Raw genomic sequence first — 18,652 nt, 5'->3', positions numbered from 1 at the left:
AAGCCTGAAAAGGCTTTAAAAAGGATTCTAAACACACAAAAACAGAGTCAAAACTTGGCTTCTTGGTAAGTGCTTTTTCTTGGGTAGACTGTTTACTAGCGGCAAGCAGAGGCACTGCTCCTTTAAGAGATGGCTTCCTGACTCAGTGCTAGCAGCAAAAATTGCACGGCTCTTTAAAAAGAGACAAACACTTAAATGGAGTAGCATCAGGTGGCATGCTACTCAATGGCAGTGTGGACCCAGAAGATGCCCAGAGCTGGGGGGGGGGGTGAACATGGCTCTCGCCAATGACTCTGCCATGAAGCTGGGCTCTTAGGGAACCAGGCAGGGCAGAGGCAAAGGTCCTATCCACACTGCTTAGCAGTTTAAAGACTCATGTAGTTAGAAAAAGATAGAGATAGGCAATAAAGACAGATTCAGATAAACAAACAAACCTCTAAACAGTTTGCATACAGTATGTTTGAAAAATGTGTGTAGGTTTGGGAGAGAGTAGAGAAAGGGTAGAAACAGTCATAGATTTAACAAAATTATTTAAAAATAATAGTAAGGGCTGGAGAGATGGCTCAGAGGTTAAGAACACTGGCTGTTTTTTCCTGAGGTCCTGGGTTCAATTCCGATCAACCACATGGTGACTCACACCCATCTATAACGAGATCTGGTGCTCTCTTCTGGCCTGCAGGCATACATGCAGACAGAATACTGTATATATAATAAATAAATAAATCTTAAGAAATAGTAAAGTCCTTAAAAAGGGAATAGAATAATAAACAATATAATAAGCCACATAAAGATGAAAATGCAGAGAGTCCATGTTCTGTATTTTATTGTGTTGTCTTTGGATTTTTTGACTGTTAATGGGCAAATGATAATTGCTGAGAGACATCTGATTGTAAAAGATACTAAATTAAACCAATTTATTTATTTAAAAAATATCTTGACTTCAAAATTTAAGTCAAAAGATATGTAACTTTGGGAAAGAGGTTCTGTTTTTATTTCCACAGGATATGGGAGGCTCTGGATTCATTCTGGACTAAGAAAAATCAGGTTTGATCAAGGACGACTTCTGAAAAAATTTCTGATGGGAGCAGACAGCCCAGACGATCCCACATTTCAGAGCACCTCCGTTGCAGTTTCCTCTGAGTTCTACATCCAGAACAGCTTCAAGGCTGCTGGTTGAGATGATCCAGCCTCATAGAATTCTCCAGTCAGGACTTGCCTATAATTCTAAATTTCTCAGGGTTCCCCAAAGATTACTAGAGCCCCCAATCAACAGGAAGTAATCTAGACAACTATGCTCACATCCCCAAAAGATGGGTCATGGGTATTTATTATCATTTAAGGGGAGGGGGAGTTAGGTACAAGTTGTTACTGGTAATGGTCAAGAAAAAAGCTGAACAAAGGAGATTAAATTCAGGGATCTCATTGTAAAAAAGAAAAGGGAGATATAGAAATGTGGTAATGCAAGTTAGGATAGAAAGTGAATTAGGTACAACACTTTGGACTCACCAGGATAGGACAGATAATGGGGTAATCTCTCTGAATCTGTCAAATGCTAATGGACTAGACATCGTTAATATAATTATTGCCTGTATATAATATTACATAGTTATTGTTCTTATTGTGTAAAGTTTTTCTATGTTAGTTAAAACCTTTGCTTTTTATTTAGACAAAAGGAGGAAATGTTGTGTAATATTTTGTTTGTGTTCTGAAAAATAAAGCTTGCCTGGAGACCACAGGGCAGAGCTAGCCACTAGTTAACCACAGAGGCCAGGAGGTGGTGGCTCACAGCTTTAATCCCAGCACTTGGGAGGCTCACATCTTTAATCCCATCTCATCACTTGGAGGCTCATGCCTTTGATCCTAGCACAATCAGGAGGTTGAGACAGGAATATAAGGCAGGTTGAGACAGGAATATAAGGCAGGTGGAGACAGGCTCTCACCCCCCTTTTTGGCCTGAGGACCCTGAGAGGTATGAAGTCATTAGTGGTTGCTCCTTTACTTCTATGACCTTTCAGGTCATTGCCCCAATATCTGACTCCTGGTTTTTATTGATAAGACTAATTAGGATTATGCTTCATCTGTGAAAGGAACTTGGAAATACTACTTCAAGGACAACTAGCAATTAGCTCAGAAAGATACATTGGTTAAAAAAAAATGGCACATATGTATTGTGGCATTATTCAGACTTGATACTTAATGTTCAGCAGTAGGTAGTAGTTAAAATAAACTGATATAGCCACACGATGAACTAAGCCACTGAGAAAATGGATGCACGGCATTCACTAGTGATGATTCAGGACACCATGATGATCTGGTCAGAGAAAGAAACTATGGGTGGTTTAGTGCATGTTACCTTTTGAGTTTCAAAATAGCAAAGATATATAAAAAAGACCCGCATTTACATTTTCAAGTGAAAAGATAAAGCAAAAAGTGAGAAAAAACAGTTACTTCTAGAACAAAAGCAAATAATGTGAAGGGATAGGGGCAGAAACCAGACTTCTCTGAAAATGACCTGTTTCCCCCCCCCCTCCCTATTTTTATTTGTTTGTTTACCATGCAAATCTTTTAGATAAAAAACAAATCACAATGAAGGAAAGACTGCAAATAAGCAGCATGACAGAAACTGGGCGAACCTTCTAAGGAGGCAGAGCTTCCCAGGCTTGTGCGGCTGACATCAATTCCCTTGGTCCCTGAAGTGGCACTGCTTTCTTGGGAGGAAGTGGCTCCTTCCAACTCATGGCAGACATCTTCATCTGTTAAAGAGGTAGATTCAGAATCCTGGGCTCCCACTGAAGAAAGACTGGTACGATCAGAACTTTGATCCTAAGAACATAATTATAAGCTTAATTTCCTTCACGTTTAAAGATAATTATCTAAAAGTCACTTCTTAAATAGAAACAACTACCTACCACCTTCTACCCAGATGGTCAACATCATAATTTCTGCAAGAAAAACAGCCAGTTTTACAAAGGCATACTACTCTGGGTAAATATGCTGGAGTCCAACTCTTTCCACGTGTGTGTTTGCACCGTGTTAAGGTGTGCATTGTGTTTAAGTAGGCATGTGTATGCATTTTGTTTAGGTGTGCATACATGTGTACAGCTCAGAGGAAATCTTAAGTGTTGTTCCTCTGCAGCTATCTACTTTTTTTTTTTGAGTCAGGATCTCTCATGGCCTGAAGCTTGCCAAGTAGGCCAGATTAGATGGTCAGTGAGCCCCTGGGATTTCTGACTCTCTATTGCTATAATGATAAGCACAAGCTTCTGCAGCTGGCCTTTAAAAAATACTCATTATTTAAAGAAATACTTTATTTATATTTATGTGTATGGCTATTTTGCTTGCATGTATGTCTGAGCACAATGTGCATTCAGCACCCATGAAGGCCAGAAGAGGGCATCAGATCTTCTGGTACTAGAGTTACAGACAGGTGAACCTCCATGTGGGTACTGTGAACCTAACTGTGGTCCTCTCTAAGAGCAGTGAGTGCTCTTAATCACTGAGCCACCTCTCCAGGCTAGCAATCTTTTTCTTTGACTCATAAATTACCTAGAACTTTGGATTTTTTGACACCATACTTATTAATAATTTTAGTTGGATTCTATTGTGGTCAGGAAATATGCTTTCATTAAAAAAATTTTTATTGAGGTCATGCAGTGGTGGCACACGCCTTTAATCCCAGCACTCAGGAGGCAGAGGCAGGAGGATCTCTGTGAGTTTGAAGCCAGTCTAGGTTACTGAGCGAGTTTCAGAAAAGGTGCAAAGCTACACAGAGAAACCCTGTTTCCAAAAACAAAACAAACAAACAAAAAAAAAAAACAAGAAAATCTTATTGAGATATAATTTACATGCTATAACATTCAGAAAATAAATTTCACAAAAATTGACTTCAAAAATTCAAGAAAATTTCCTACTAAGATTTTAGAATTCAGTTAAGTTCAATTTTTAAATTCAATTAAAATTTTTGTTTGTTTTGAGGGGGTGGAGTATTTGCACACCACAGCAAAAGTGTGGAGGTCAGGGGGTAGCCTGATGGAGTCAGTTCCCCTTTTACCATGGAGGTCCCTGGACTGAACTCAGGTCCTCAGGCTTGGTAGCGAGTGCTTCAACCTTCTGATCCATCCTGCCACCAGCCCCGGAAGTAAATTATGAAGTTGTATACTGCAATCTCTACAATGTCAACAACTTTTGTGTTCAGCTATTATAAGCGCTGTAGGGAACTTAGGAGGCAAAAGGCATACATTATGCTAGCAACTGTTTACAATTTGTTTCTTCCTTCCTCCCTGAAGATGCAGTTTTTCTGTTTTCCCCAGTCTGGTCTCCCTTGAGCACAGCTCACAAAGCAAGGGTGTTTTTTATTCACTCTTTCCCTTATCTGTGAGTGCCCCTATTTTAACTAAACCTGTGAAGAGTATTTTCACTGGATAGAGCCTTTGAATTGGCATGTCTTCTTTCAACATGTTAAGATGCTTTCTCACTGAATTCTTCCCTTCATGGGTTTATGAAAAAAACACATGGCCATTCAGAACTTTATTCTTTAGCAATTTTTCTTTAATGTTTTTTTTTAACAATTAAAAAGTTGACTTGTTTTCTTATAGATGGCTTTGTTAGCCCTTTGCTTACAGTAAGTACAGATGCATTAAAAAGGATCTGTTATTATTTTGGAGGTCTATGGCTCGTGTGGAGGTCAGAGAGTAACTGCGGTCAATTCTCCCCCTTTACATGGGTTCTGGGAACTGAACTCGGTCACTAGGCAGTGAGCCATCTCAGGGGCCGCAGATGTGGTTTTCTTTCCTTTATGGTGTGTTGTGCCATGTCTGTAAATTTGTATCTTTTTTTCCAAATGTGGTCAGTTATAGTATTACTAATTCAAGTATCTTTTTGGCAATAATCATTTTCCTCAATCCTTTCTGAAATGACAACTATACCTATCCTATTTACACTTTCATATTGTCTAACAAGTCTCTAAGGCTCTGTGCACTTTTAAAAGACTGACTTATATTTTAGTTTGTGTGTGTGCTTTGACTGTACGTTTGCATATGTGCCATGTGTACAGAGTACTTACAGAGGTCAGAAAGGGCACTGGAACTCTAGATAGCTGTGAGCTACCATGTGGATACTAGGAACTGAACCCGGATCTTCTGCAAGAGTGGCAAGGGCTTATCTGCTAAGGCATCTATCTCTCCAGCCCCCATCATCTATACATTCTTATAGTCTTTTTTTTTTTTTTTGCTGTTATCTGCATTCTGTTCTTGAGTTTATTTCAGATGAGTTTATTTCATGACAAGTCAGCACTTTACCACTGAGTTATATCCCCTGCTTCTGTTTTGTCTGGATTTCTCTCTCCTTCCCTCCCTCTCTTCTCTCTGACAGGGTTTACCTACATAACTTCAGTTTTTTGTTTTTGTTTTTTTAATAGCTGGCTTTGGTTGTTAGTAGTTTGCTTATGATATGTAATATGTATAGAAATGGTTTTCGTGGAGGTCAGAGGACAACTTCCCTTAGCCTAAGCCTAAGGATAATTCTTCCTCAGAGTCCTGGTCACTGTAACTAAAAGGTGTGCACCACTATTTCCAGCCTTTCAGTTCTTTACATCATCATTTTTGAGAGAAAGTCTTATACAGCCGAGGCTAGCATTGAAACTACGTAATGTAGCTGAGAACTGGATTCCTCTGACTGTATTCCAAGTGCTGGGATTACAGGCACATGTCACCATGCATATCTGTATTGTTATCATCATCATCATCATTTCATATTGGCTATTGTGAATGTTAACTTTGCATAGCACAGGTACTGTTATAATATTTTGGGGAAGATGGATGCTTTTGTTTTAGTAAACATTACTAAATTATATTTAGACTGTGTACTGTGTTTTGCTTCTTGTAGGTGGAGTTTGAACTCAGTCTTCTCTGTTAGTCTGCATCTATCATGTGTGTAAATCAAGGGTTAGACTGAGACTTGAATGGGTCTCCTTCAAACTCTTTAGTGCCCCAAGGCCTTCTTTCCTGATTCTTTTGTGCACAGAGTAAGGGTTCTCCTGTGATTTCAGTTTTTTGAGCTACTATGGCCCACTGTGACTGCCCTTGGGGCAAGGAGGTATGGGATGAAAAACAGGAAACTCATCTCTGTGGAAGTTCTTCCTCCATCAATTCTTACTTGCTTTGTAGACTCTTTAGTTGTTTTTATATTTTGTCTGAAGTTTTTGTAATCAGTAAGGGGATGTAGGGTGGGCGAAAGTGGCCTCATGTTAATCACAGCGGATCCAAACTATTAATTGAAGTTTTGAAAAATATTTTTTGCTAGACTTGTGGATGGGTCCATATAACAGCTAAAGGACAACCTTGAGTATTGCTTCCCAGGTGTCAAGAACCTTATATTTAAAAAAATTATATATGTAGTATGTACACATGAGAGCAAGTTCCTGAGGAGGCCCAAAGTGTCAGTTCCTGCTGAAGCTGGAGGTACAGGTGGTTGTGAGACACCAAATGTGGGGGTTTGCTTGTCTTGTTATTGTGTTATAACTGTTTGAGACAGGGTCTTTGCTCTGGTTAGTTTTTTTTTTCAACTACACAAACTAGAGTCATCTGGGAAGAGATACCTCAATTTAGAGAATGCCTCCATCAGACTAGCCTGTAGGTATGTCTGTGGCCATTCTTTTGATTACTGAATGATGTTTGAGGGCCCAGCCCACTGTGGGTATAGTACCAGCCCTGGGCAGGCAGTCTAAGTGGCATGAGAGAGCAGGCTGAGCAACTCCCAGGGAATAAGCCCAGTAAGAAGTTTTCCATCACAGTTTCTGACTCTGATCTTGCTTGAAGTTTTGCCCAGACTTCCCTTAAAGATGGACTGTAATTGGAACATGTAAGCTAAATAAACTCTTTCCTCTCTAAGCTGCTTTTGGTCATGGTATTTACCATTGTTAATCCTGAGATTCACAAGAGAAAAACCAGTTCCACAATTTTGAGAGTACGTCGTCTCTTGCTCCCCTCGACAAGATGGAATGCTAAGTCAAAAGAAAACTCCTTGGCAAAGGGGACAAAACGGCTACCTATAATGCCAGTTGGCATACCAGGAAAGGGGGCCCAGCTTTATCAACAGGTAGATTCAATAACTGAAATAGTTCTACAGTATGACAGGGCATTTGGGGATTGAGTTTAGGGCCTCTTGATGCTAGGCAAGAGTTCGACCCCTGAGCTTAATCCTCAGCTGTAGGCATATGCCTACATCATGAGGGACCTGTTCAACAAAGTTCTCCCTTTTGGCAACTCATAGATGCTAGCTCTTCTCACCGTGGGATTCCTAAGAACTCTTTTTCAGAGGCTTTCTGCTTATCTGTCTCATGGAACATCAGTATTTGGAAAATGTGCTTCCTCACCTCTTACAGTATTGCCCTCTCCAACCCTGCCTAAGGGAATCAATCCTGTGTAGTGGGTAGCTGTTCCAGCTTTGACCTGGAAGTACTACCCCTAGTGAGGCTTCTGGTAACTGCCACGCCTACCTATGATTCGCCTCTGGGGTGGGGCCAAGACGGGAGCCCTTAAGACCCAAGATCCAGATGTGCCGGCCCTCTTGGTTCCTGGTGATCCTGGATGCTGGAAGACAGACCAAGTCAGAGTTCTCCAGAGAACCCTGCTGGACTGCCCCTCACCTCTCCCGGATCCTGTAACCAACCCCTTTATTGGCTGTAAGTTACCCCCAAAATAAACCTCCTTTTTAACTATGTGGAGTTGCCTTGACAAATTAGTGTGAAAGGCTTGAACAGTTAAGAAAGGTGCTGAGAGTTTGAATGGTTGGCTAAAGTATTTGTCAAAAGATGGCCTGCTGGAGATCCTTGATATCCCTTGGTTTAGTATTTATTGATGAAGGGATTTTAAGGCTGAGTAAAATTGGAATGCTGGAATGGATTTCCTGTTTAAAACCTAATCCACCATGATGGAGAGGCCCAGAGACATGCCTTTCTCAAATACTGTAAGATACAAGATGGTGACAGAGGAGCATGCGAAGAGCTTTGTTATTGACCCTCTTACGTCAGAACTATGGTGAGAGATGCAGCTGCTGCACTGGATATATTAAACACAGAGGTCTAACTGAACCCGACGTCCTGGGCCAAGCAGAAGCGCTGGCTTCCCAAAGGCCAGGTGATAGACCGGGGTACCTGGAGCCCTCAAGTGTTCACTGCTTCCCCTCTCAAAGGTGGCAACTTTATGCTTGATGCTCACAATTAGGAAAAATGCCTTCTGGGGAAATGACTACTGCTTTAGCTCCTTCCTGCGATTCTCTTTCTGGAATCTTACCTTTCTGTTCTCTAATTGTGACAGTTCTCGGATGATTCTAAACACACACTTTCTATATTTCATCTACATTTTTGCTCTTGGGAGGAACACAAATTACTTCATCCTAACCAGGAAGAGACAGCATAGGCCTGGTTAGTAATTTTTGGAAACATACGAGACACTGAGAAAAAGGTACATTCTGAAGGAAATACTGAAATTCAGACCTTTCATGTAACAGGCAAATATTCCAAGTTAAAAACAACAACAACAACATTTTCTTGGGGCTGGAGAGATGGCTCGGTGTTTAAGAGCAGTTTCTACTCTTGCAGAGAACCTGGGTTTGGTTCCCAGCATCTACATGGCAGCTTACAACTGTCTGTAACTCCAGTTTCTAGGAATCCTATACCCTCTCCTGGCCTCTGTAGACATTTGCACATAATGGTTCACATGAGCTCACATAGGCACATACACATGCCTGTCAATTAAAATAAACCTTTAAAAAACCTCATTGTCTTTCATAAGCTGTATGAAGGAGAATGGTTAGACAGATACACTCATACGTAAGCTTTCAGCAGTGGTGATGGTACAGGCAGCGTGAGGAAAGAAAAGCGGCAAATGCCAACAAACGCACCTTTGATGATGTGGTGTACATGGTGAACCTCGAGTACCATTTGCTTGCTTTCTCTGCAACTCCTTTCCCCGCCGAGAACACACTGTGCCTGAGCACATCTAGTTTAGGTACCAGCAGCGTATCTAAGTTAAACGAGGGTGATGAATGGGCTAGCCTTTCTTGAGACCCTTCCCTAAATGGACAAGTGGGTGAGAAGGCTGGTGAAGACCACAGTCTATCCCTTGGTCTCTCCTCACTTTTGGTATAACTTTTAGATTTGGTAAGTCTCATTGGCCTAGGAGAATTTGGAGGCAAGCTTGATCTCCTGCAGGCCTTGACCAATGTTGGACTTTTCTTACTTGCTAACTTATCCTCACATGCTCGTTGTAAATCCATGCTCGGTGTACGGCTTGCCAAAGGACTGCTCATGTTATTCATATACATCTCAATTTCTTCAGCTAAATTACGTCTAGCAGATGGTGTTGGAATGCTTTTGCTATCATCTTCATCCTCTTCTTCTTCCACCTTCTGCTGCTGTTCAGTCTCAGCAACCAAGAGAGAGAGGGGATCAAATCCTGTTACAACATCTGTTTTTTCAGAAGGTTTTACTGAGAAGCTGCTGTTCATACGTTGAAGCCTCTTGGGATTCTGTGCAGCGACACAGCCTCCTTTTGATCCATCTGTTTCAGTATCTAAATCTTCTAAGTCAAAAATACCAGGAGAATCCACTTTATCCAAGCAGTTAGAACCATCGAATGGTGTGTCGTCATCGTCGTCGTCGTCACTGGATTCCTTTTCTAGGCTGTCTCTTTTTGATCTTACAGGTGGCTTTCCAATGTCAAGACTATTTGGCCTTGTGCTTTTAGAGATAACATTTGAAAGAATTTTTGCATCAGCTCCTAATTTTTCAACCATATCCCCAGGGTTTGTTTCCTGGTTAATTCTATTCAGCATAAATCCCATCAGAACCCCGCCACTAAGATTACGGTTCCTATTTCCCCAGGCCATTTGCTGCTGCAAATGAGATTCATCGTCACTTTTATGTCTTTTCCGGAAGCATCTGCTTCTCATGTGTTGGGTTTCATTGGTATCCTCAAGAGATGGCATGAAGAGCAGCTCAGGTGTACTTTCTGAAAAACGAGAAATGTGCGTTCAGTCATGAAAATGTACTGTGTACACATGTCATCTTAAATATTTAAAATACCAGTAATGGGGATGATAACAACAGGTGCTCACTGGCTTCCAGGTTCCACTCTAAAATTCACTGCTATTGTTGCTATAAACATTCCAACATTCAGAGCAGATAAAACACACATGAAGAGAGATAAACTATTTAGACAAAATTATCTTGTTCCTAAGTAACAGGACTTGATTCAAATTCAGATTTGTTGAATGAGAAAGGTTATGCTTCTAGCCATTAGAATGCACTGCTTAAAAATATAAAACTTACCAGTTCAGATTTGCATTTTAACAGAAATAAATTTACACCTAGTAACAGCTGTACAATTGCAACTATGCTGGGTGAATATGAAAGTCTAAGCCATCTTCTTATTAAGATGCAAAACAAGCCCCCAAACATCAAATCAAACCAATGGTAACCAGAGTAATTTTATCCACAAGTAAAAATTATTTTTAAATCTTCAAATTTTTGACTATACATGTAGATTTTACCTTTGCTTTAATACAGTAATTGCTGTATTGTAATATGAAAATATTTTAAAAAGAAAAACTTTATTTATTTATTTAGAGACAGGGTTTCTCTGTGTTGTTTTGGTGCCTGTCCTGGATCTCTCTCTTAGACCAGGCTGGCCTTGAATTCACAGAGATCTACCTGGCTCTGTCTCCCGAGTTCTGGGATTAAAGGCATGCACCACCACCACTGGCCAAAACTTTATTTTTTTGAGACACTGTCTCACCAAGTAGCCTGGGCTCCCTGAAGCCTAAGTAGACCAGGTGGATCAGAACTCAGAGAGATTCAGCTGCCTCTGCCTCCCAAGCGTGGGAATTAAAGATGTGTGCTACCAGGGCCATGGGTATTAGTTTCTTAAACTATCTGAAGGACTATCTGTTTTGTCTTTGAATAATCACAAACTACATTAGATTACAAAAGGATGTGGTTCATTTAAAAATCGGCTAGGTGTATAGTTCCCTCAGATTCACTACTCCCCCATTTTTTTTTTTTCCACACCTTCCCTTCCAAGTCCCAACAGTACAAACTCAAAAGGCAGCATTTAGGCCGCAGGCGCACCCTTATGCCTTGTTATAAGAAAAGCATGAGCAAATACATTATGAAGCACAAAACCCAAGCTCCTAAGTTTTACTAGGAGAGGGCACACAAACATATTCTAATAGATAATTCTAGTGCATTAAGATATTTAAAAAGTATATCTTCACTAGGACCAGTGAAGTGGCTTAATGAGGAAGGATATCTGCCACCAAATCTGACCACCTGAGTTCATTCCCAGGGACTCAGAAGATCAAGAGTCTCCATAGGTTGTTTCCTGACCTACACACATGGCTGTAGAACAGATGTAAAATACAATACAATGGAACTTTAAAACATTTTAAAACACATATTTGGTAGGCACAGATATACTTCACTCTGCATACGGCCAATGTGTAGTAACTCCACTTACCCCCACGCTGTCCAGACACTTTATCAGCACTGTTGTTCCTTGCACCACTGAGGCGAACTATAGTTGAAGAACTCTGGTAACTGAGGGTAGGAAGGCAGTCAGCACTTCCTTTTGTACTCTCATTCTCTGACACTATAAAGACGAAAATAAAAATGTTAACAAAATTAAACCTATATACATCGCAGAATGCATGAAGAGAAGCTTTTAGTCTTACATATTTAAAATGAAAATTGGTGTTAAGAATATACTAACTGCTTCTCTACACTTGTCAACCACAAATAAGCCATTACACTTAAAGGCCATCAAGTGTGGATCAAATTACTAAGAACTAGTCAAATATAAGGCTCATGAAGAATTTTGTATTTTCTCTTTGGTTGTAAAAGACATATTTTGGATTGGAAGAAAAGGGGAAATATGAATCACAATTCACCAACAAACTTTATTTTGTTTTTTTTTTTTTTTTTTTTTTTTTTTTTCGAGACAGGGTTTCTCTGTGTAGCTTTGCGCCTTTCCTGGAGCTCACTTGGTAGCCCAGGCTGGCCTCGAACTCACAGAGATCCGCCTGCCTCCGCCTCCCGAGTGCTGGGATTAAAGGCGTGCGCCACCAACGCCCGGCCACCAACAAACTTTAAATAAAGATATTTGTTTGGTTCGTACCTCCAGTTCACCCCTGCATGATCCAGAAATCCCCATTCCTATCTCTCTCTCCAACCCCTCCCCCCCAGAATCTCCAAACCAATGAGACTCCAAAAAGTCCAGTTCTGCATTCTTGCCGCCAAAGTCCCTGCCAAAAACAGTCAGCTTTTGACCATATTTGAGCACAAACCCAGCTTGTGGTGGACAGGTCATCACCCCTTGCCTACAATCTATATATTCTCCCTGCTTTAGTTCAGATGTGCAGCTTCTCCAGCCTCAATCTCTGGAACTGGAAAACCCACCTGGGAGTTCTAATAAACCTGTTGCTCAAATAAATCTGTTGTTTTACTTTTTCAGTTTGGCTTGATCTGGCTTACTGTGTTGGCAGAGAAACCTCTTATGGGGTGTGGAGAGCAGAAAAACCTATCAGTATTGTGCTGGCTAGTTTGATGTCAACTTGACACAAGCTACAGTTGAGGGAGCCTCAACTGAGAAAATGCCTCCATAAGGTCAGCTGTAGGCAAGTCTGTAGGGTACTTTTTTAATTAATAATTGATGGGCGAGGGCCCAGCCTATTGAGGGTGGGGCCACCCCTGGGTTGGTGGCCCTGGGTTCTATAAGAAACCAGCCTGAGAAGTCATGAAGAACAAGGCAGTGAGTAGCACTCTTATATAGCCTCTGTATCACTCCTGCCTCCAAGGTTCCCACCCTGTATGAGTTCTTGTCTTGGCTTCCCTCAATGAACTGTGAGTGGTATATGTAAACCAAATATTCTCCCCAGGTAGCTTTTGGTCATGGTGTTTCATCACAGCAATAGTAGACCTAACTAAGACAGGTAGTATTAATCCTCAGAAAAAGAGTTCTGTTTTTTTTTTTTTTTAAGACATTCTACTATGAGTATTTTAATACGAGTTACATTAGCATGCACATTTCCTACACAATGTTTTTTGGGTGAAAGTATTAGGTGGCAAAGAGGGATCAATGAGAAAAAAAGATAATTAGAACAGGAAGATAGGAGGTAAGTCTCGTATTTTTATACTTAAAGTTATTTGTATTTTCTAGGCATGTAAGTTTACAATTTTAGGTGCCTGGAGAGATGGCTCAGAGGTTAAGAGCACTGGCTGCTCTTCCAGAGGACCTGAGTTCAATTCCCAGCACCCACATGGTGGCTCACAACCATCTGTAATGAGACTGGTGCCCTCTTCTGGTGTGCAGGGACATATGCATATAGGCAGAACATTGTATACATAATAAAAAAAAAATAACACCCATGTGAAGTTCACAATTTTACATAATATCAACTTATTTACATAATATCAACTTAACAATTAATACTTACAGGAACTAGAATCACTCCCTTTTTTATCTTTTTCGCCTTGAATGTCTTCAGCAGATGTACTAACATCTCTTCTAACGTCGTCCTTAGATAATGAATTATATCCAAGATCAGACTGGCCACCTGAGCAAAAACAGAAACAAATACTATACTGCTTACCATAAATTTTTTTTGAGATTATATCCTAAACAAATTTAATGATCAGACAGAAGACTAGTCAACTGTAAACGTCCCTAGGCCAACACAACACCTTGAATGAACACTCTTGGCTACTGTCGTGAATGCGAGACCCCAATAGGGGCTTCACTGTTGCCTGCCGAGAGTGGGATGGGGTGAGGAGATGAGGCCGGGACTGTGACAGCACACCACACAGGTGAGTGGTGACATCCCAGGGATGGAGCATCCATTTAGATCAAGAGGCCTGCTAGCTAGTCCCCACAACACCTATCACAAGGTTCTTTGGTGAAACCAACTAGAATGAGGTGCCTGCCACAGATTACTGTTTGGATTTCCTTATTTTGTTAGCTACCCAAGCACCCACCTCCATTAATGTAAGAAAGGAAAATTTCTAAATAATTTACTTTTGGTTCTACGTGCAGTCAAGTAAATATTTACATTTATATTACTTTATGGGTACCGAAACCAGACAAACTAGTTAATCTTCACTCAAGTTCACCATCTTTCTAGGTAAACGTCTGAGTTGTCTTTTTAAGACTAGGGTCTCATATAGCCTTGACTGGTTTGGAACTTACTATGTAGACTACACTGGCCTTGAAAAGATCCATCCGACTCTGCCTTCTGAGTGCTAGAGGTAAACATGTGTGCCACTACATCTGGTCTGAGTTCTAACTAAGCAACAGAGAAGAGAAAGTTGCAAATATACACATGTAGGTCACTGAAACTAACGATTCTGTCAGAATCAAGTTCCTTTAACTTCACTGACAAGTAATTTTTCTGAAGACCCAATTGAGTAATTATAGAACTGCACCTGAGTACAAACATATAGGAATAAGAAAATATAGTGTGCTAAAATTACTCAAGATGCTGGGCTTGGTGGCACATACCTTTAATCTCAGCACTCAGGAGGCAGGCACTTTGGTATCATAGTGAGTTCCAGGAAAGTCAGGGCTCTGTAGAGACCCTGTCTCAAAAACAAACAAACAACCTCCCCAAAACTCCCACCAAAACCCACAAACAAAAATTTATTCTTAAGGAAAGCAGAAGTCAGAAGTCAGGTGGTAGTGGAATACATCTTTAATTCCAGCCCCTGGGAAGCAGAGGCAGGTAGAGATCTGTGAGTTCGAGGACAGTCTGGTCTACACAGTGAGTCCCAGGACGACCATGGCCACACAGAAAAACCCTGTCAAAAAGGAAGAAGAAGAAAAAAGGAGAAGACAGACTGAAAGAGAGAGAGAGAGAGAGGGAGAGAGAGAGAGAGAGAGAGAGAGAGAGAGAGAGAGAGAGAGAGAGAGAGAGAGAGAGAGAGAGAGGAGGTACACTTTGCTTTAGAATTAGAAAATCTTTAATATCTTGTTTTGTCAACCAGATTCTTTTTCATTTTTAATAAACTGTTCCCAATAGGTCAGCCAAAAGCTAGGGTTCTGAGTAGCAGGGATGTGTGATTTTAAGTAACTGTTTTTGCATGAACTTCCAGTTCTCAGAGTGGTGAAACAAAAAGCTATGTTTATGAGACTAAAAATAAAAGTTTTATAAACTTGTAAAGAATTCTAAAGAGGTTATATTGAGTATCACTAGGTACTTACTATTATGTCTTTGATATTAACCTGAGTTTGTTTTGGTTAATGAAACTTTCAGGTCTTAATCCCAAAGAAATCACAAATAGGAAAATTTAAAGATATTTTTGTTAGATTCCATACTATTCTGAGCCAGCCTTTTCTTTTTTAAGTGCACTAAAGAAATATAAGATCTCTTCATTTTTAAGAAACTAGGCCCAAGGACAACTTCTATAACTGATTAAATTCACACTGCATGATCAATACTAAAACCAGCTAAGGAGGAATCAATGTGCTATATTTTAGTACAATCAGCTCACATTTATTAGTCTTAAAAGTGGCTTAAAATGAAAGAGAAAGAAATAATGTTGCCATATGCAGAAATAGCTTCCTTCACATTTTATAATGTTTTGTATTTTTAAGTGTATGCCCATTAAGAGTTTGTGTTTACCAGGTGGCGGTGGTGTACACCTTTAATCTCAGCACTTTGGGAGGCAGACCAGGCAGATCTCCGTGAGTTTGAGGCCAGCGTGGTCTACAGAGCGAGATCCAGGACAGGCACCAAAACTACACAGAGAAACCCTGTCTTGAAAAACCAAAAAAAAAAAAAAAACAAAAACAAAAACAAAAAAAATCATGTTCATACTATACTAAAAATCATGTGTATTTTTTAAATAATGAAAAGTCAGAATTACACAAGTAATTTAGTGTTTTAATACTAATGCTTTAATGCTTATATAAAATTATTTATTTGCATTGTATGTGTGTGTATTTGTGGACCTCCAGGTCAGAGGACAACTTGCAGGAGTAGGTCTTTCCATGTGGATGCTGGGGATGGAAGTCAGGTCAGCAGGCTTGGCAAGAAGTGCCCTTACTCACAGAACCATAGTGCCTGCCCTTATGTACAAGTCCTATATTGTAATGAAAGTAATGTCACAGACACTGCTAGGACTTCTGCATTTAAATGAAAACTTTTTCTTTTAAGAAGTTTGATTCACTGAGTGTTGGTAGCTTACACCTCTAATCTCAGCACTTGGGAGGCAGAAGCAGGCAGATCTCTGTGAGTTCGAGGCCAGCTTGGTCTACACAGTGAGTTCCTCAACTGCCAGAGTGACAAAGAGAAACCCTGTCTCAAAAAACCAAAAAAAAAAAAAAAAGTTTGATTCAAAACTTGCAAAAAAAATAATATTTTACAGAAAGTTCTTGGTGGGGCCCTTTGCTGGTTTCTCCTAACCATACCCTACATAACCACAACACAATGTTAAAATGAGGAAACTGGCATTGGTATAATACTATTAACTCAGAAACACAGATAGGATTTCTTAAAAAGAAAGTATATCTAAGAAAATGACACAGCAAGCTGCTGGGAGTACAGCTCACTGGTAGAGCCCTTACTCAGGATGGCCTGCCTTTAAAAAACAAAACAAAAACAAAGGCATCACCTAAAATATAAGAATTTTGTGGCTACCTAGGGTTAAGTGGATTACCATGAACTAAATACTTGAACCGAGTACTTTATAACCTCTCAAACAAAGAAGAGAACTACATATAGCAATTGAATTTAATGTGAAATGTCTAATAGAAATCAAAAAGTGACAGTTAAATATATCATTGAAAACAAGCTAAAACATAGACTAGTAAGTTTAGTTTTTAAAATGTACTATAATAAATAAATGTATGCAGAAGCACAACAAACTTGTACTGGACTGTCGTCAGTAGCAGAGACGCTGGACACTATGAGTAACCCTGTATTGAAAGGTCCTACTCCACACTGTGTGTCCCACTGCCGCTATCCATGCTACCATGACTAACAGCATCGGGTGGCTCACTGCCATCTGCTTAAGAGCCAAGTTCGAGAGCATTTTACTACTAAAGGACCAAAGCAACTCTTCAGAGTGTGTTGTTAAAGCTGTAACCTACTATCGAACCATGTGAAAAGTGCCACACAGAGCAAAACACAACTACAAGAGAGGTCTACTGTGAGTTACTAATAACTACTAAAACAAGAGCACTAAGGGTTGACAACTTAGCAATTGGAGAAAGAGGAATCTGCTGTTTTCTAAAATGGGAAGAGTTGTCTAATACAGGTAGGATTTCTTTAATCTGAAAACTTGAAACCTAACACTTTTTATGCACTAACGTGACATCACAAGTGGAAAATTCCACAGCTGACGTCATGTGATAGATCATATCAAGCAGGAGGCCCATCACAGACACTGCATGAAATGAGCATAAGGCTGTGTGTAAGCTCTATGTGGAACACGAATGGCTTGACTCCCACCTCCCTTGTCGCTCCATACACCTTAGCACACACTGCAACTCTAAAACAATCCAAATCCAGAACACTCCCGTGCGTAAGTCAACTTTTAATAAAATTTCTTGACTGCCAGTAGAACCCAGAAAATACTCAGCATTTTAAAGCACTTAAAATTTTCTAAAACTATAAACTATAATCAATTAGTTTTGAAAAAAGCTAACCATGTGCATACTTCATCACCCTTTAATTACCTGAGAGAGCTCTCTGTGTTAAGTGTGGATGTTTCTTTAAAGCTTTTTTGAATTGTGCGACTCCTAAAACAACATTTCTTACTTTTGTCCAAAGAAAATAGCCACTGCGACTTCTTGAAGGCCATGTACTTTCCAAAACAGCCTATTCATTTAAAAATATATAATTAGTAAATCAATTTTTATAAATGAACATACATTGACTTCTGAATCAAGCTAAAGAAAATAAAAGTTTAACATGATAGAAAACAAAAATATCTTAATTTATGAAATAAATTCTGAACATTCTAAAACAAATACCAAGTCGCCCCTGATTATTTTTTGGCAGTAAATTAATGTTGTGCAGTGACAAAACAGTACTTTTCCTCATTAAATAAAAATAACTACCTTATTGTAATATCCGTAAGTGATTGCATTGGGGTCAATACCAGCTTTCTGCATTTCAAAAAGCACACGAACTGCAAGCACAGGCTGGTCATACTGTCCACAGAGCTGCATGAGAATTCGGTAGCACACCTGCAACACAAGTTGAGAGGTGTTCGGAAACATTCTTACGCACAGCAATCTAAAATTAAACAACACATCTGGGAACACGTGTTCTCACCTCATCAGGTGGATCCATCTTCTTCAGCTGCATCTTCTTAAGCACATCATATGCTGTTTTCAGAGCCCTGACTTTGGAATGACAAACCTTCACATAAGCTGGGAGACAAATAAACCATAATCCATAGCAGTGACGCAGCAGACACCTAGACCACATCTGAGGGATAGAAGAATACCTCTTCGCAATCTTATGGGCTGATTTGATTTCCTAGAAAGAAATCCAAGGTAGCATCCTTATTTAACTTAATTGAAAACACAGAAAGTCACATGCTTTTGTAGAACTTGTCTATAACTAATATATTTTTAAGTCTCCTCTTGAATTT

The 18,652-nt window shown here is 39.9% G+C and overlaps 1 protein-coding gene across 3 annotated transcripts in view; it reads right to left on the bottom strand.

Annotated features, from left to right (window-relative positions):
• Dennd4a (DENN domain containing 4A) overlaps window positions 1–18,652 on the bottom strand; it is a 105,171-nt gene that overhangs the window by 11,187 nt on the left and 75,332 nt on the right. For all 3 annotated transcript variants that reach the window (XM_015998034.3, XM_006979345.4, XM_076576517.1), the window contains 7 exons: window positions 18,331–18,537; window positions 18,114–18,242; window positions 17,730–17,871; window positions 13,492–13,611; window positions 11,517–11,648; window positions 8,902–10,010; window positions 2,634–2,823 (listed from right to left, as the gene is read on the bottom strand). In XM_015998034.3, coding sequence (XP_015853520.1) covers window positions 2,634–2,823; window positions 8,902–10,010; window positions 11,517–11,648; window positions 13,492–13,611; window positions 17,730–17,871; window positions 18,114–18,242; window positions 18,331–18,537 — 2,029 coding nt within the window. The remainder of the gene's footprint in view (window positions 1–2,633; window positions 2,824–8,901; window positions 10,011–11,516; window positions 11,649–13,491; window positions 13,612–17,729; window positions 17,872–18,113; window positions 18,243–18,330; window positions 18,538–18,652) is intronic.

This window comes from Peromyscus maniculatus, chromosome 7, assembly GCF_049852395.1.
Source record: "Peromyscus maniculatus bairdii isolate BWxNUB_F1_BW_parent chromosome 7, HU_Pman_BW_mat_3.1, whole genome shotgun sequence".
In the NCBI taxonomy this organism is placed as follows: Eukaryota; Metazoa; Chordata; class Mammalia; order Rodentia; family Cricetidae; genus Peromyscus; species Peromyscus maniculatus.
The sequence above is the reverse complement of the archived record's forward strand: the minus strand, read 5'-3'. Positions and strand labels throughout refer to the sequence as shown.